The 20,152-nt window shown below is 39.2% G+C and overlaps 1 protein-coding gene across 1 annotated transcript in view; it reads left to right on the forward strand.

The window, feature by feature from the left end:
- The first annotated feature begins 1,008 nt into the window (after window positions 1-1,008).
- The window catches only part of LOC106581700 (inactive dipeptidyl peptidase 10), a 324,848-nt gene continuing 305,704 nt past the window's right edge, over window positions 1,009-20,152 (forward strand). Inside the window, exon 1 of the mRNA XM_014163942.3 lies at window positions 1,009-1,278. Within this exon, the coding sequence (XP_014019417.1) occupies window positions 1,207-1,278 (72 nt within the window). The 5' untranslated portion in view covers window positions 1,009-1,206. The remainder of the gene's footprint in view (window positions 1,279-20,152) is intronic.

Consider the following 20,152-nt stretch of genomic DNA (forward strand, 5'->3'; position numbering starts at 1 on the left):
ATATGCGAAACGCAATTCAAAATGCCATGGAGAGGCATGGTGTAACATGCCTTTTGATGAGCCCGCTGATAACCGTACATGATGAGAGAACAGATGCGGCACAACTGTTCAATTAACACTCCCATCCTCTGATACAGAGGAACACTGGAGGGAGCCTAGAGGCATCTGCTCAAGTGCAAGCATGGGACAATGGAGACAGAAGAGAGAAGAGGGAGATCAGTGGGGAAGGAAAACAGGAAGGGGACAATAGATCGAAAGAAGACAGACAGACGAGAGAGAGGAGAAGGAGACAATAGAGGAAGGGGAAAAAAATGAGAAAAAAGGATAATAGATGAAAGGGGAAGCAAAATCACTCTGTCACACACACACACACACACACACACACACACACACACACACACACACACACACACAAGGCAACACTGAGGCTTTGTGTCACGGGAGGCTTGTAGAACAATAATTCAGCTTCTGAAGGCCACTGCAGACACATTTACTCACTGTGTCATGAAAAACGTATTTCTGTCCAAGCCTGTAAAATATTCCAATTTCCCTAGCTTTCCCCCTCTCCATAAAAGTTGCTGTTGGAAGTGGTGGAAGTAATACGTGCCACAAACCATTAACTAATTAGATTTTAGTCATCAACAAATGTAATTCTATTTTTGTAATCCGTTTAGAACACCTTAGCTATTGACTAGTCCACCTAGGTAATAGTATGCTTTATGCCTGATCATAAGGATAACATCCAATGAGCATTACTTAATGATGCATTGTGTTGATGAGTAGCATCATTTGTTAGCTCTACTTCCCTCGCAAGTAAGAATGATTCCGAGTAAATTGATGACAATTCAAAATAAGCATGTCTCGTCGATTTCCTATTTCCCAAAGGCTGTTTTGGATTGTGGTGCTGTGGCTCAAACCACAGACAGCGCCGCAAGTACCAGATAGCCTATGCGCCGGCACTGCACCCACTTACACCGATCGCGCGTAGTGGTTGCCACATGCAATCAGTGGATAGAGGGAGGAGAAGCCAGTTGCGCGCGTTAGACACGACTCTCAGGTGGTGAAAGTGTCAGTCGTCAAATACTCGGAGTCCACATATCCAAAGGGGAGTTGCTTCATAGACGGTGCCTGGTTTATATTTTATTTTGGTCGTGTTTACCAGGTGTTTTACCTTTTTTGGATAGGGACGTTTCTTAGGTTTCCAAGATGAACCAAACTGCCGGTGTTTCGCACCAATTGAAATACCAGTCTTCTGCGTCTTCGAAGGCTATGGCCAAGGTATGAACTTTATATCTCCAGGACATTGTATAATTTAAATGAGTTTGAAACATTATTGTTGCCCCATTAAGCTTGGGTTATTACGCTTGGGTCATTACGTAAAATAACAAGAAGTTCCATGTGAGCACCTCTATGCACATAAGTAACTTTGTGTTGATGGAAAGCTTTGCGCAAAGAGACAAGAACTCTTTGGGCTGCCTTACATTATTATCATTTTGGATCATGTTTAGATGTGTGGCTATTAACATGAATTAGTTGATTCTCTGTTAGGTGTCTATTGTTGCTTTTAGGTGGGTTTCGGTTTGAGAAATGTTGCGGTACTACCACATAGATTAGGATATATGAAGATCCCTTTCACCCATGGCAGTATGTTGAATACTGTTCAGCATGTTCAACAATATGTTAAAGTCAAATGCACATATTTTATGGCATAAAGAGCATTGTAGCCACAAACAATACTGCAGTACAACTATTTCAAATTCACGGCACGTCGAGAGCGAAACATAAGGGGGGGAGCTATATGCTTCCAAAGTCGTCCTTTGTATAGTGCATATCGATTCCCAGCCACTTTGATAGAAATATAAAAATATGATGACATGTGGGGTTCTTTTCGTTAAGCCACCAAAAAGGTTATTATAGCAAGGTGCCATATAAAGCTTAACAGATTGCCTTAATGAGCATTAATGTATGTGATGACGTCTCGGGCAGCGTTTCCCAAACTCGGTCCTCGGGACCGCAAGGTGTGCACCCTTTGGTCTTTGCTTTAACACTACACAGCTGATTCAAATGGTTAAATGTTGATAATTAGTTTATTATTTGAATCAGCTGTGTAGTGCAAGGGCTAAAACTAAAACGTGCACCCCTTGGGGTTCAGATTACTTTGTTTGGGAAATCTTGCGCAAGGGAATTTGGGCGACATCGACCTGTTAAGAGTAACTCAATCAATGTTCATGAAGACGTGCTCTGCGTCTTTTGGCGACTGTTTGAGTAGGTCTCTCTCTCTCTCTCTCTCTCTCTCTCTCATAAGATTGCAAGTTAAGCAGAATAATATAGGTATATTATTTTCTGAATTACACTAGCCGACATTGGAAATGCCACATTTTGACTGTGTGAATAAATAAATAAATTAAATTCTTATTTCATCTCCTGTGTGTGCTATGTTGTAGTTTTTAGATGATGGGTATGTACTTTATGGTGCTTGATATTTTATTGATGCCCTCAAACAATTTGATACTGAAGCTTCAAAGTGTCTCCATGCTTGCCTGTATCAGTAGGCTATTGTAACCGTACACCATGCAATGGCAGCCAGTCCCAATTTTTTTTCATATTCTTGGTTGAAGGGGTGAGAATTTATGTTGGTGTGCAGTAATATACATATATTTATATTCTGGACTCTGACACGGCTCATTCTGATATTTATTATTATATATTTTTTTACTTTTTGCATTATGTTTGCATTGTTCTATATTGCTAGATATTATTACTGCACTGTTTGAGCTAAAAACATCAGCATTTCGCTCCACCTGCGATAACATTTGCAAATCTGTGTACCCGGCCAATAAACTTTGATTTGATTTTGATATGGTCTTCCACAGTGACTCAATAGTGTTATTGATTTTGGCATGGGTTCTCAATCCCTTTTCAACCTCAAACTCCTATGGGTCAAATTTTTGATGGATAAACTTTATAGATTTTTACTTCAAATGTATGTATAAATATTTGGGAATGACATTCAAAATAGAAATGTGCATGCAGTTGATTTGACATAGAGTTGGTGGATACATTACTCAATGACAGCCCTTCTCTCCACATCGTTTGTTGAATATAGTTTGAAAGCTGAAAACAATTTTCCAGACATGCTGACAGGTGACTTGTCTTGGGCTGGCAAATGTAAACATGTTGCATCATGAAGTCTTTGGTGTCTTATACATAGAATCACACATCTTGGGTCATATGTGACCCAATTCAGGAAACTAGGTGTATGTCGCAAGTCACGTCTTCACAGGAGAGCCGTTTGAACGTAAAAAATATTTGTTTATCAAAATGCGTTTTTTGACAAATGCCTTCTCGAACATGTGGACTTTCAGGTGTCTTAATAACAAACTTGCATGCCATCTGTAAATACGAATACAATTGTTAAATTACGAGCCAAGTTTGGTTTAGCCACAGAAAAAGACAGCAACCTCCTCACTAGCCATGATTGGCTGAGATAATGAGTGGGCTGGACATGCCGAGAGATGAGATTGGATTGGTCTGCGATGTAGCATATTTTGTCTATAAAATGGCTGCTCGTTGTGCATAGATAAACCCTTCTACTGCAGTTTTTTTCGAAATATATAACTTTAGCCATGGAGAACTGCAAATATTGCTCCTCTGAATTTATCAGGCGCTATCAACAAAGGTCAGTGGGAAAAAGTTGTGATGGACTACTTTCTGGAGGACGATCGTGCCATGCTGACTCTCTCTGACTCTGGAAACGAATCAAATAATGAGGAAATCCCTGATTTAGGTAACATTTTCATTGAATAAGACATTGTAGAGTCTTCTGATGACAGTGATGGGAAGAAACGGCAAACAATAGTGTTGTCACAGAAGTTGACCGAGTTTTGAAATCAGTGGAATATCTGGTAGAAGCAGAGTATGATAAGGAGATTAATAGAATTCTGGCATTTGATTGCAAATGCATAGGGAGTCAAAGAGAACACAGAAGGCTGTTGTATAAAACACGTTTCCGGATTACATCTTAAAGCTAAGGGCAACCATGGCATCCGTGACAGAGAGGGAGAAAGATCTGATGATTCTTATGGCATTGCACACGGCCAGTGTGAACCAGAGTGACTTGACACAACGGGCCAAACAAGTTGTGCAAACTGAAAGGAAACGACACAAGACGTCTATTTAATAAAAGGGGTTGCAGTCTGCTGTGAAGCTTTCAACTATGTATACTGGTAAGAATCTAGGTACAGTTTCAGATATTATACGTTTCTAATTTTGTTAGAAAGTTGTTTTCATTGCAAGTTAAAGCTTGCTGTTAGCTAGCCAGCTGAAGTTCGATGGCTGGCTGGCTAGCTAACATTGAACCTATTTGATTAACTTTAGCTAGCTATGACAATCGGTTTGTATTGCTAGTTAAAGCTTGCTGTTAGCTAGCCAGCTGACGTTAGATGGCTGGCTAGCTAACTAACATTACGTGTATGAACTGTATGTAGTGATGTTATCTCAGAATGCCATTTTGCATCTATTGTATAATAACGCTAAAATATTTGTGTCTGGATTTTGTCTTTCAGCATCAGTAGAACATGCCTGACTCTCCTCCACCAGTCATACAAGAAGAATGGTCTAATGCCTCCCATCAAAAATAAATCCGGCCCAAGCAAGCACAGGGTACCCCTGAAGCATGAGGACTTGCAGCGAGTGGTTAACTTCATCAACAGCTATGCAAAGGATAATGCAATAGTATTATAAAATATTTTTTCCTGGAATTTTTCCTTATTGTAGGCTACTACCACATTTAGTCTTAATCTTTACTACACTACTCACTGTTTAGCACATGACCTCACATGTGAATCCTTAAAGAGATGGGTGGGGCTGGCCTAAGAGGGTGTGAACAATGCTGAATGGGTGTAGACAAAGGAGAGCTCTCCAGTAGGTACCAAAACATTCAGAGGCGCTTTTCTAAAAAGTGAGTTTACAACTTTATCAACTTTCAAATTACTTTCCCATTCTTCCTCAAAAATGCAGTGTATGATATACCATTTTCTAGCTCTGAGTCGCTAATTTTACCAATGTAAAAAACCCAATTTCAAATTTTGCTATGCAAGACCGAATCCATGTGGTGTAAACATATGCAGTGTCAAATATTTGACTCCAGATTGATATTAGAGAGATTTCAAGCTAACCAAGTTGGTTTGACGTTGCATGCTTCTTGTGGGCGTTGTGTTAGCCCTTAGCCCTGATTGCATCGACACAACCTCTGCCATCAACAGTGCAATTATCTTGTTATTGTACATGCCAAACTTGTTAGCATTCTACCATATACAGGACCACATCAGCCAAACGTGGTCTATGGCCATTCATATTATTCTGGACGTACCCATTTAATATATGTTATGTTAGGTAACATTATGAATGGAATAGCAGTCATTAGAGGACATATAGTATCGTACGTTTTACCTGGTCACACAAATTGGATTAAATAAGTCTTGGTGGACATATAGTATTATACGTCTTAATCTGAGACCAGGTTGCTTGTTGCGTAGTAACTACAAAATAAAATTATATTATGGGGAGAAGTTACTTTGGCGGTTAGGAGAACTAACGACAAAAGTTAGGATAATTTACGTGAAAGGTTAGACGACAAGGGTTAGGTGAATTGGCTTAAATTTAGAATAAGGGTTAGGGGAAAGGTTAGCTAAATGCTACAGTTGTTGTTTGAGAATTCCCCAAACAAATATTTTTCCTTATAAAATTCACCTATAAGTACATTTTAAGCTGAAATAATGCAAGAAAATATATTTTTTTACTTTAATAAAAACAAAAATCCTACAATTGTACACATTTTGCCATGAGGCTGAGAGAACATGTTGCAGTTTTAAAGCTAATTTCCTGTAATTCTTGCGGGGGTGGTGCTACGTCAGGAAAGCCAAGGCCATAGTGGCTGTAGTCGTCTGGGATAACCAACCGCCTTACTGATAAGGTGATAAAAGCGCAATATTATGGTACAATAGCAGGGCTGGCTGTCATATAGGCATAGGTAGGGTGCTATGATGGATTTACATCCCCTTCCCACTAAAGGGTGTCTTATCTGTCTTATAAAAGTGTTGTTATTGTAGTTTATTAAACAGAGAACTGCTCACATGCTTACCATTGGCTCTTTATGATGACACGTGTGAGTGAGTGTGATTGTGATTGTATCAGACCTTCTGGACCCCTCACCCTGTTACGTTGCACTCTATGCAGGACTGAAGACTGTTTTGGGCTGATTTTGCTTTATGAACCAGACAAATAAGTCCACTCACACATAGTTGGAGAAATTTGGGTGAGTATTGCTATCCCCCTCCCCCAGGGCCCAATACTGCAATCACAGCCACTTACAAACTGAGAAACTGAGAGAAAGCAATCACAACTGTCATGTACAAAATTCACTTGCAAAGTTCAATAACTCAAACCTCAGATATTCACTGTTTGAGAGAAAGCAATTTTGAGTTAGAGAGCTTTTGGGGAAAGTAATTGCGTATCAGAGAAACCAATATTTATATATTACTAATTGAGTTTTCACTGGGGTAAAACTAATCTCAGAAGTTAATTAATTAGTAATCATGATCATTAAATCATTATAAATGACGGCACATATTTATTCACAATTAAAAAAAAGCACAGTGAGAGAGAAACATATGACACGCACGCATTTATGTAGTGAATTTGTTGTGAACTTAATTTTACCGTGTGGAAATATAGCATATAACATAACACCATTAGATATGACAAAGCCAAAGTGATAGGCCTAACTGTTTCATATTTCGCAGTATGGGGATGATGCAGACGTGTGATGATATGAAGTTGTAGTGAAAGCTGAAGGGTCACAGTGAGGGGAAGTACGGGTTAATGGACCCTATAATGGAGGAGTGATGGAGGCCAGTAACTGAATAATGGGGCTGATAGGATTGTGGAAGACAGACTGAGGGTTGTGATGGAGAAAATAGAGACGGTGAGACTGGAGTGAAGAGGGAGGACTGTAGGGTTTCATGATGGAAGGATGTGAAGATGGAAGAAGAATAATGAGTGAAGTTGAGTCGACTGTGGTGACCCAGCGCGCAAAACTGGTTGCACTGACAACATTGTGATGTCTTTTGTGACATCATGGTCAAGGTTGTACACTGGTTGTATAAGGACGTTTTGTGAATGTATTTTTTGCAACCAGAAAATATATCTTAACCTGGTTGTCTTAACCAAAATATCTAATCAAATTTTATTGGTCACATACACATGGTTAGCAGATGTTAATGCGAATGTAGCGAAATGCTTGTGCTTCTAGTACCGACAGTGCAGTAATATCTAACAATTCCCCAACAACTACCTAATACACACAAATCTAAAGGGGTGAATGAGAATATGTACATATAAATATATGGATGAGCGATGGCCGAGCATCAAAGGCAAGGTGCAATAGATGGTATAAAATACAGTATATACATGTGATATGAGTCATGTAAGATGTGTAAACATTAAACAATGCCACTTTAATAAAGTGACTAGTGATCCATTTATTAAAGTGGCCAGTGATTTGGTCTCAATGTAGGCAGCAGCCTCTCTGAGTTAGAGATTGCTGTATTGAAGCTGTTTTTCAGTCTCTTGGTCCCAGCTTTGATGCACGTGTACTGACCTCGCCTTCTGGATGATAAAGGTGTGAACAGGCAGTGGCTGTCCTTGATGATTATTTTTAGCCTTCCTGTGACATCGGTTGCTGTAGGTGTCATGGAGGGCAGGTAGTTTGCCCCCGGTGATGCATTGTGCAGACCGCACCACCCTCTGGAGAGCCTTGCGGTTGAGGGCGGTGCAGTTGCTGTACCAGGCTGTGATACAGCCTGACAGGATGCTCTCGATTGTGCATCTGTAAAAGTTTGTCAGGGTTTTGGGTGACAAGCCAAATTTCTTCAGCCTCCTGATGTTGAAGAGGCGCTGTTGCACCTTCTTCACCATATTGTCTGTGTGGGTGGACAATTTCAGTTTGTCTGTGATGTGTACGCCGGGGAACTTAATACTTTCCACCTTCTCCACTGCTGTCCCTTCGATGTGGATAGGGGGGTGCTCCCTCTGCTGTTTCCTGAAGTCAACGATCATCTCCTTTGTTTTGTTGACGTTGAGTGAGAGGTTGTTTTCCTGACACCACACTCTGAGTGCCCTCGTAATCAAGCCCCCTGGTAATCAAGCCCACTACTGTTGTGTCATCTGCAAACTTGATGATTGAGTTGGAGGCGTGCATGGCCACGCAGTCGTGGGTGAACAGGAAGTACAGGAGGGGGCTGAGCATGCACCCTTGTGTGGGCCCCCAGTGTTGAGGGTCAGCGAAATAGAGATGTTGGAGAACCTGGTTCCTACCTGGTCCACCACCTGGACCCAGGGCCTCCAGCTTGATGATGAGCTTGGAGGGTACTGTTATGTTGAATGCTGAGCTGTAGTCAATGAACAGCAGTCTTACATAGGTATTCATGATGTCTTTCCCATGATATCTTTACACGGTTTAAACCTTATTTATTTTGCCGGGGATGTTAGTGTTGGTAATATCATTGCAGTGTTTGGTAGTATTCGGTGACATTAGCATATTTCAAAAGCTACAATCCTTGAAACATGGATGAACATCCTGTTCTGACACTTTCCCAACACAAGAACTGAGTCTGGTAAGAGTGCTTTGAGATTTGCTGCCCCAACATGTTGAAACACTTTGCAGAAAGTCTTAACCTGTCTGGGAACCTGGGACGCTTGCGTCCCACCCTAGTTAACAGCCAGTGGAATCGCGTCGTGCGAAATACAAATACCTCATAAATGCTATAACTTCAATTTCTCAAACATATGACTATTTTACACCATTTTATAGATACACCTCTCCTGAATCGAACCACGTTGTCCGATTTCAAAAAGGCTTTACAGCAAAAGCAAAACATTAGGTTATGTTAGGAGAGTGCCCTGCCAAAAATAATCACACTGCCATTTTCAAAGCAACTAGCATGCATCACAAATACCCCAAACACAGCTAAATGCAGCACTAACCTTTGACAAATCAGATGACACTCCTAGGACAGCATGTTACACAATACATGCATTTTTTGTTCGATAAAGTTCATATTTATATATAAAAACAGCATTTTACATCGGCGCGTGACGTTCAGAAAATATTTTCCCTCAAATGCTTCCGGTGAATCAGCGCTACAATTTACAAAATTACTATTCGAAAACATTGTTAAAATGTAATATTGTCATTCAAAGAATTATAGATTAACTTCTCGTGAATGCAACCGCATTGCCAGATTTAAAAATAACTTTACTGGGAAATCACACTTTGTAATAAACGAGGTGCTATGCTCAGAAAAATAGGCTAGGCGATACAGGTTAGCGCCATCTTGGAACCATCTAAAATCAAATATACTATTGTAAATATTCCCTTACCTTTGATTATCTTCATCAGAAGGCACTTCCAGGAATCCCAGGTCCACAACAAATGTAGTTTTGTTCGAAAAAGTTAATAATTTATGTCCCAATAGCTCCTTCTTGTTAGCGCGTTCCGAAGGCTACTCAAAATGTACTGAAGCGCGCGGGACTTGTCGTCACGAATGTGCAAAAAATATATATTTACGTTCGTTCAAACATGTCAAACGTTGTATAACATAAATCTTTAGGGCCTTTTTCAACCAGAGCTTCAATAATATTCAAGGCGGACGATTGCATTGTCTTACTAAACGTTTCGGAACGAAGGGGTACCCATGGGCGCCCGTGTCATAGTAGTAATGGCCCTCCCCCTATGACCAACTTTCAAAGCCTCTATTTCGGTCAGTTTTTACCGGAGAAGACTCAAACCACTTTGTAAAGACTGTTGACATCTAGTGGAAGCCTTAGGAAGTGCTAAATGAATCCTAACTCACGGTGTGTTTCATAGGCAAAGTGTTGAAGGTGATTCCACAAATCAGATTTCCACTTCCTGCATGGAATCTTCTCAGGTTTTGGCCTGCCATATGAGTTCTGTTATACTCACAGACACCATTCAAACAGTTTTAGAAACGTTAGAGTGTTTTCTATCCAAATCTACTAATTATATGCATATTCTATGCAGGAGTAGTAACCAGATTAAATCGGGTATGTTTTTTATCCGGCCGTGAAAATACTGCCCCCTATCCCAAACAGGTTAAATCAAACAAACACTCAAACAAAAATAACAAAGGGAAACGAACGCGCACAGTTCTGTCAGGTACAGAATCACAAAACAGAAGACAACTACCCACAAACACAGGTGGGAAAAGGCTACCTAAGTATGATTCCTAATCAGAGACAATGATAGACCACTGCCTCTGATTAGGAACCATACTCTGCCCAAAACAAAGAAATACAAAACATAGAATGCCCACCCCAGACCCTGACCTAACAAAATAGAGAAATAAACCGTCTCTCTCAGGTCAGGGCGTGACAAGACTATACAACTCCACACACCTCATTTGAACCTTCTCAAAAATGCTTCTGTATTTTGGCACGGCAACATAGCCAGTCCATGAAAATAAAAAAGGAACAGAGTTTTTTGGGGTGTTTTATTCCCATATTCCCATAATTTATTCCCATCATTTCCGATTGTATATCTTCTGTAGTCATCGTCGATCAAGTGCGTAAACTAGACACACTTATATTAGCAAGATTGTGTGTGTGTGTACATCATTTGAGATTGAGTGTTTACATCGTATTTACTGTTTTTTTATTGCTACTAACATCTTCTGAATCTGTCTGTATCTTTCAACGTAAAACAGTGACATTTTATGCCTTCTTCTCTAGATTTCTTATCTAAAGTGCAGCCAGGGAAAGAACTTGCTCTTGCTTGCTCTTGCTGCCATCCTTTTGGATTTACACTTTTCAGAACTAACCTGAAAACTTTCAACTTTTGTGCCAGTTCGCCCCCAATAAAACTCACATCTGTGAGCATACAGTGCCTTCGGAAAGTATTCAGACACCTTGACTTTTACCACAATATGTTACGTTACAACCTTATTCTAAACCTTCTTAAGGCTAGGCGTCCTGCTAGCGGGACAACTTCCGGTGAAACTGGAGGGTGCACAATTCAAATAAATAATCATAAAAATGCTGGATATTAAACATTTAGGAACATACAAGTGTCTTATATCGGTTAAAAGCTTATATTCTTGTTAATCTAACTGCATATTCCGATTTACAATAGGCTTTACAGCAAAAGCATGCCATGCGATTGAGAATATGCATATTCTAGTTACTGGGCAGGAGTAGTAACCAGATTAAATCGGGTACGTTTTTTATCCGGCCGTGCAAATACTGCCCCCTAGCCCCAACAGGTTAAAACTACATTTTATTCAGATTGATCATTTTTAATCCTTTATTGGAGGGCTGCTGACCACAGATAGCATATATTTTTAAACCTGCTCTTTTAATCTATGTTATTCACTTTGCTCTGTTTTAACTCCCATTCATTGATATGTTCTATGTGTCTATTGTGTAATTATAATATGTTTGCTGCTCTCTTGGCCAAGAGATGTAAATCTCAATGTGACTTCTCTGGTTAAATAAAGGATTAAAAAAAAGTACATACAGTTGAAGTCGGAAGTTTACATACACTTAGGTTGGAGTCATTAAAACTAATTTTTCAACCACTCCACAAATTTCTTGTTAACCTCTATGGGCTAGGCGGGACGAATTCGTCCCACCTACGTAACAGCCACTTGCAGCCTGTGGCGCGATTTCCAAAACCTTAAAAATCCTATTACTTCAATTTCTCAAACATATGACTATTTTACAGCTATTTAAAGACAAGACTCTCGTTAATCTAACCACACTGTCCGATTTCAAAAAGGCTTTACAACGAAAGCAAAACATTAGATTATGTCAGCAGAGTACCAAGCCAGAAATAATCAGACACCCATTTTTCAAGCTAGCATATAATGTCACAAAAACCCAGAAGACAGCTAAATGCAGCACTCACCTTTGATGATCTTCATCAGATGACAACCCTAGGACATTATGTTATACAATACATGCATGTTTTGTTCAATCAAGTTCATATTTATATCAAAAACCAGCTTTTTACATTAGCATGTGACGTTCAGAACTAGCATACCCCCCGCAAACTTCCGGGGAATTCGCTAACATTTTACTAAATTACTCACGATAAACGTTCACAAAAAGCATAACAATTATTTTAAGAATTATAGATACAGAACTCCTCTATGCACTCGATATGTCCGATTTTAAAATAGCTTTTTGGTGAAAGCACATTTTGCAATATTCTAAGTACATAGCCCAGGCATCACGGGCTAGCTATTTAGACACCCGGCAAGTTTAGCACTCACCAATATCAGCTTTACTATTATAAAAGTTTGATTACCTTTTGTTGTCTTCGTCAGAATGCACTCCCAGGCCTGCGACTTCAATAACAAATGTTGGTTTGGTCCAAAATAATCCATCGTTATATCCGAATAGCGGCATTTTGTTCGTGCGTCCCAGACACTATCTGAAATGGTAAATCAGGGTCGCGCGCATGGCGCAATGCGTGACAAAAAAAATCTAAATATTCCATTACCGTACTTCGAAGCATGTCAACCGCTGTTTAAAATCCATTTTTATGCCATTTTTCCCGTAGAAAAGCGATAATATTCCGACCGGGAATGTCCATTTAGCTAAACTGAGGAAAGTAAACAAAGCTTTCGGTCGACGCGGGCACGCGCCTGAGTCTCACAGTACTGTAACCAGCCACTACCCAAACGCGCTACTTTTTTTCAGCCAGAGCCTGCAAAGCCACGATTCAGCTTTTTGCCGCCTTCTGAGACCCTATGGCAGCCGTAGGAAGTGTCACGGGACAGCTAAGATCCTCACTCTTCAATAAACAGAGACAAGAAGAGCGACACCTTGTCAGACAGGCCACTTCCTGCCTGAAACCTTGTCAGGTTTTTGCCTGCCAAATGAGTTCTGTTATACTCACAGACACCATTCAAACAGTTTTAGAAACTTTAGGGTGTTTTCTATCCATGTGTAATAAGTATATGCATATTCTAGTTACTGGGTAGGAGTGGTAACCAGATTAAATCGGGTACGTTTTTTATCCAGCCGTGTCAATACTGCCCCCTATCCTATACAGGTTTTAACACACTATAGTTTTGGCAAGTCGGTTAGGACATCTACTTTGTGCATGACACAAATCATTTTTCCAACAATTGTTTATCAGACAGATTATTTCACTTATAATTCACTGTATCACAATTCCAGTTGGTCAGAAGTTTACATACACTAAGTTGACTGCCTTCAAACAGCTTGGAAAATTCCAGAAAATGATGTCATGGCTTTAGAAGCTTCTGATAGCTTCTGAGTCAATTGGAGGTGTACCTGTGGATGTATTTCAAGGCCTACCTTCAAACTCAGTGCCTCTTTACTTGACATCATGGGAAAATCAAAAGAAATCAGCCAAGACCTCAGAAAATAATTTGTAGACATCCACAAGTCTGGTTCATCCTTGGGAGCAAATTCCAAACGCCTGAAGGTACCACGTTCATCTGTACAAACAATAGTACGCAAGTGTAAACACCATGGGACCACGCAGCCATCTTATCGCTCAGGAAGGAGACATGTTCTGTCTCCTAGAGATGAACGTACTTTGGTGCGAAAAGTGCAAATCAACCCCAGAACAACAGCAAGGACCTTGTGAAGATGCTGGAGGAACAGGTACAAAAGTATCTATATCCACAGTAAAACGAGGCCTATATCAACATAACCTGAAAGGCCGCTCAGCAAGGAAGAAGCCACTGCTCCAAAACCGCCATAAAAAAGCCAGACTACGTTTGACATTTTTTACATTTTAGTCATTTAGCAGACGCTCTTATCCAGAGCGACTTACAGTAGTGAATGAATACATTTCATTTCATACATTTTTTTCTTTTTTTCTCCATACTGGCCCCCCGTGGTTTGCAACTGCACATGGTTGACAAAGATCATACTTTTTGGAGAAATGTCCTCTGGTCTGATGAAACAAAAATGGAATTGTTTGGCCATAATGACCATCGTTATGTTTGGAGGAAAAAGGGGGATGCTTGCAAGCCGAAGAACACCACCCCAACTGTGAAGCAAGTGGGTGGCAGCATCATGTTGTGGGGGTGCTTTGCTGTAGGAGGGACTGAGAATAGATGGCATCATGAGGGAGGAAAATTATGTGAATATATTGAAGCAGCATATTGAAGCAAGACATCAGTCAGGAAGTTAAAGCTTGGTCGCAAATGGGTCTTCCAAATGGACAATGACCCCAAGCATACTTCCAAAGTTGTGGCAAAATGGCTTAAGGACAACAAAGTCAAGGTATTGGAGTGGCCATCACAAAGCCCTGACCTCAATCCTATAGAAAATTTGTGGGCAGAACTGGATAAGTGTGTGCAAGCAAGGAGGCCTACAAACCTGACTCAGTTACACCAGCTCTGTCAGGATGAATGGGCCAAAATTCACCCAACTTATTGTGGGAAGCTTGTGGAAGGCTACCCGAAATGTTTGACCCAAGTTTAACAATTGAAAGGCAATGCTACCAAATCCTAATTGAGTGTATGTAAACTTCTGACCCACTGGAAATGTGATGAAAGATATAAAAGCTGAAATAAATAATTCTCTCTACTATTATTCTGACATTTCACATTCTTAAAATAAAGCGGTGATCCTAACAGACCTAAGACAGAGAATCAGTACTAGGATTAAATGTCAGGAATTGTGAAAAACTGAGTTTAAATGTATTTGGCTAAGGTGTATGTAAACGTCTGACGCAAAACTGTACATACTTGCCTATGGGCAGTTCCATCATAATGTAATTACGCTGAGACTCTTTTTTTCCAAAGTTTATTGTTTTACCAAACATTCTATCGGCCCAGTTTTTCCAGTAAATGTGTTTTTGTAAAGAATTCTGGCCAAATTGTTAAATAGGCCTTGTGCATAGCTGGTTGGCAGTTTGGTTTGTTTTGTTTTGAAATCAATAGTTTTGTTTGGTATACATTTTAAAGTAGGAAAATCTGAGTCTGAGCGTAATTCCTTTATCATGGAAATGCCCCTATATAACTCCTGATTTTTCTCTATCCCACAATAAGCACCCAAAAGCACCTTGGATTTTGAATTTCAGGGCCATTTTCAAAACCTCTCAATATACCACCTCATCACTGCAGTCTACTCCCCCAGTCCCAAACAACAGCAGTGGTGGGTTAATGGAGCTTTGAGGGGCATCTAGTGCATTCTCTCCCCAATCCCCTAAGATCTATCAAATACATTTTCCCGAAAAAGCTACCGGTAACTGGCGCTTTGCAGGCTTCTCGTCAGCCATCCTCATTGTGTGATAGATTGCTTGAATGTCCCTCAAAAGAATAACTGCATCACCTTGCCAGTCTGTGACTCTGTAAATTATAGCCGGCATGCCAACTGATCTGAATATATTCTCTGCCTGCAATGCATCTCATTCTTTTTCATACTCTCTATTCACTGAGGAATGGGTGATTAATGTGTCACTAATTTGTTGTTTTGTTGAGACATATCTGTCGTTCATTTGCATATCAGTGCCTATTCCCAAGAGGTGGCTTATTTGTCCCTATATCAAGGATTACGCCTTAACCAATACTCATTATAAAAAAAAGCAACATGTCAGAATGTAACATACCATTACCAACTACTGTATAGACCAGAAATGAATCATTATTTGGTTCTCACAGAAGATACTAATGACTTGAACCCTGAGGCTTCCTAGGCTTCATATTCTTCATATTCCTGAAGTACGTTATAGCCTCGGAACAGAACTGACCATCCCTTTGGTTCAACTAGCTTTCAGAGCCTGCGGCAAAATGGACTGATGTGAATATATCATGAGCTTGTAATAGGGGACATTGGGGCTTGAGGTGTGATTAAAAGTTCTTTAAGCTTTTGACAATTGTGCTGATAGCTCTGTAGACCATTAGTTCTTAATACGACACAAGTATAAAAGAGGGCAGGAAAGATTAATTGTACAAATATAAGACTTTACTTTGTAAAGCCTCCTCTTTAAAATATTTACCACAATATGTTGTAATACATCTGGCACATTTTTTAAATCTATTTGGATCTTTACTAAGCCATCTTTGAAGATCTTTTTTTACTCCATTTATACAACATTTTTCGATCCATTTGAAGATGACATACTTTGCAGATATCACTCTGATACGTTGATATGCTATCTTGCTGATCTCACTTACTATGGTGTCTTTGGAGATTGTCAACCATGATATGCTGACATACAGTGGCAAGAAATTGTATATGAACCCTTTGGAATTACCTGGATTTCATGCATGAATTGGTCATACAATTTGATCTGATCTTCACATAAGTCACAACAATAGACAAACACAGTCTGCTTAATCTAAAAACATACAAACAATTATACGTTTGCATGTCTTTATTGAACACGCTGTGTAAACATTCACAGTGTTGGGTGGGAAAAGAATGTGAAACCTTGGTTGACCCTCCTTTGGCAGCAATAACCTCAACCAAATGTTTTCTGTACTTGCAGATCAGACCTTTTTGGACCAGTCCTCTTTACAAAACTGTTTCAGTTCAGCAATATTCTTGGGGTGTAAACCGCTCTCGAGGTCATGACACAGCCTCTCAGTCTGGTTGAGGTCAGGACTGACTGGGCCACTCCAGAATGTGTATTTTCTTCTGTTGAAGCCATTCTGTTGTTGATTTACTTCTGTGTTTTGGGTCGTTGTCCTGTTGCATCACCGAACTTCTGTTGAGATTAAATTGGCAAACAGATAGCAATTTGCGCTCTACTCTTGCAGTCATCTTTGCAGGACGGCCACTCCTAGGGAGAGTAGCAAAAGTGCTGAACTTTCTCCATTGGTAGACAATTTCTCTTACCGTGGACTGATGAACATCAATGCTTTTAGAGATACTTTTGTAACCGTTTCCAGCTTTATGCAAGTCAACAATTCTTAATCTTAGGTCTTCTGAGATCTCTTTTGTTTGAGGCATGGTTCACATCAGGCAATGCTTCATGTGAATAGTAAACTCACATTTTGTGAGTTTTTTATTTTGCAGGGCAGCTCTAACCAACATTTCCAATCTTGTCTCATTTATTGGACTCCAGGTTAGCTGACTTTTGGAGAAGTTATTAGCCTAGGGGTTCACATACTTTTTCCAACCTACACTGTTAATGATGTATTCAAAATAGACAAGAAAAATACAATAATTTGTGTTTTATTAGTTTAAGCACACTGTGCTTGTCTATTGTTGAAACTTAGAGGAAGATCAGATCAAATGATTTAGAAATCCAGGTAATTCCAAACGGTTCACATACTTTTTCTTGCAACTGTATATTGCAGGCCATTTAGGCTGTTTGTTATAAAAATAACATGTTGTCTTAAACACAAGTTTGACCAAATTTGTAATAACAGTTTATGATAAATTACTGTATGTCTTCAGACCCTAATTATTTTATCAAGCATGAATGTGTCTGTGCAGTGAGCAGCGATTTTGACATGAGTGAGCATAAAAGGGGGTATAGCATGACATTACTTGATTTTTTTTTTTTATGTTGTGTTACAGCCTGAATTTAAAATGGATTAAATAAAGATTTTTTTCACTGGCCTACACACAATACCCCATAATCAAAGTGGAATTATGTTTTTTGAAATGCTTACAAATTAATAAAAAAATATAAAGATGAAATGTCTTTAGTCAATAAGCAATCAACCCTTTTGTTATGGCAAATCTAAATAAGATCAGGTGTAAAAATGTGCTTAACAAGCTTGATGCAGTCATTGCATTCTATGAATTTGGGACTTAACTGCTTAACATTTTACTACTTTAATACACATATAAGTGAATTTGTCCCTCCTCTAAAATGGGGGACTATGTACAAAATGAGCTGTAATTTCCAAACGGTTCACCGTAATTTGAGAATACCCTCAAATTAAAGATGGCAACACTATATAACCTCATAGTCATTGTTTGATTTGAAATCCAAACTTTTGAAGTATAGAGCCAAAAGAAGAATATATGCTTCACTGTCCCAATAATTACAGAGGGCACAGTACCTTTTGAGCATGGTGAAGTTATTAATTACACTTTGGATGGTGTACCAATACACCCAGTCACTACAAATATACAGGTGTCATTCCTAACTCAGTTGCTGGAGAGGAAGGAAACCGCTCATGAGACCAATGGTGACTTCAAAACACTTACAGAGTTTAATGGCTATGATAGGAGATAACTGAGGATGGATCAACAACATTGTAGTTACTCCACAATACTAACCTAATTAAGAGTGAAAAGAAGGAAGCCTGTGAATAATAAAAATACTAAAAAACAAGCATCCTGTTTGCTATAAGACACTAAAGTAATTGTGCAAAAAATGTGGCAAAGCAATTCACTTTTTTTCCTGATTACAATTATGTTATGTTTGGGGCAAATCCAACACAACACATTACCTCTCTCCATATTTTCAAGCAGGCAAAATCCTATAGTAAAACCTGGTTCAGTCTGCTTTCCACCAGACACTGGGATAAGAATTTACCTTTCAGCAGGACAATAATCTAAAACACAATGCCAAATCTACACTGGAGTTGCTTATCAAAAAACCTGAATGTTCCTGAGTGGCCGAGTTACAGTTTTGACTTACATCTACTTGAAAATCTATGGCATGACCTGAAAATGGTTTTCAAGGAATGATCCACAACCAATTTGACAGAGCTTGAAGAATGTTGAAAATAATAATGGGACGATGTTGCACAATTCAGGTGTGGAAAGATCTTAAAGACTGACCCAAAAAGACAGCTGTAACCGCTGCCAAAAGTGATTTTAACATGTGTTGACTGAGGTCTAATCAAGATACATTACTGTTTTATTTTATAGTTTTTTTTCAAATGTTAGAATTTTTCTTCCACTTTGGCATTAGAGTATTTTGTGTGGGTTGATGACAAAAAATGATAATTAAATTCATTTTAATCCTACTTTGTAACACAACCAAATGTGGAAAACGTCAAGGTGTGTGAATACTTGTGTGTATCTTATATTTTGTCATATGTTGGATGCCACAATATTGTTTGCTGTGTGATGTCATATGCAGACATGACCCTGAAATGTCAGCCAGCAAGGGAGTACTGCAAATGGCAGATGTACACACACACACACACACACACACACACACACACACACACACACACACACACACACACACACACACACACACACACACACACACACACCAGGCAAATGATACCATGCATTGCTAATCAATAATTCACTAGTTCTTAGATGAGTTATGATCAAATGCAAACAAAATGAAGATGGAGGACAATCCATAAAGGTCTGTGCTGAAACAAGCTCTCGCAAGAAAAAGTACCTTAATGTTTTTCTATGCAAAAAGTTTGTGTTTGCAGTTTTTTTCTTACAAAAAACACACATCGCATTTTCACATGTATACATTTTTTTCCTTCTCATGTTAACACCTTTTCACATGTGAGAAAAACATGTTTTCACCTCACCCAGTGTTAGGACTAGTTACTTGGAAAAGTTATATACTACAAATGACTCGTTATATTTAACAAAAGTATTGCATTACTTTACAATATTATGCATTATACCATATTACTTTCATGAAAAAAATCTCAATCTCACTTTGCTTGACTGTCGGAGGGAGCAAGGCGAGCCACGCACACTTTACCAAAGATAGGCTATTTACTAACTCAGGTTAGATCACTAGTTTCCCTTTTCATCTGTGGCGCTGCTTTCCTGAGCTAGTCTACAAGTGCTGTGCTATATATGGGCTGCTTAATTATCATATAAAGTGCATTTGGAAAGTATTCAGACCCCATCCCTTTTTCCACATTTTGTAACGTTACAGACTTATTCTAAAATGTGATTAAATAAATAAAAATCCTCCTCAATCTACACACGCTACACCATAATGACAAAGCGAAAACAGCTTTTTAGACATATTTGCAAATGTAAATTTAAAAAAAGAAGTATTCAGACCCTTTGCTATGAGACTCGGAATTGAGCTCAGGTGTATCCTGTTTCCATTGCTCATCCTTGAGATGTTTCTACAACTTGATTGGAGTCCACCTGTGGTAAATTCAATTGATTGGACAAGAACACAATGGCA

This window comes from Salmo salar, chromosome 21 (assembly GCF_965601325.2).
Source record: "Salmo salar chromosome 21, fSalSal1, whole genome shotgun sequence".
In the NCBI taxonomy this organism is placed as follows: domain Eukaryota; kingdom Metazoa; phylum Chordata; class Actinopteri; order Salmoniformes; family Salmonidae; genus Salmo; species Salmo salar.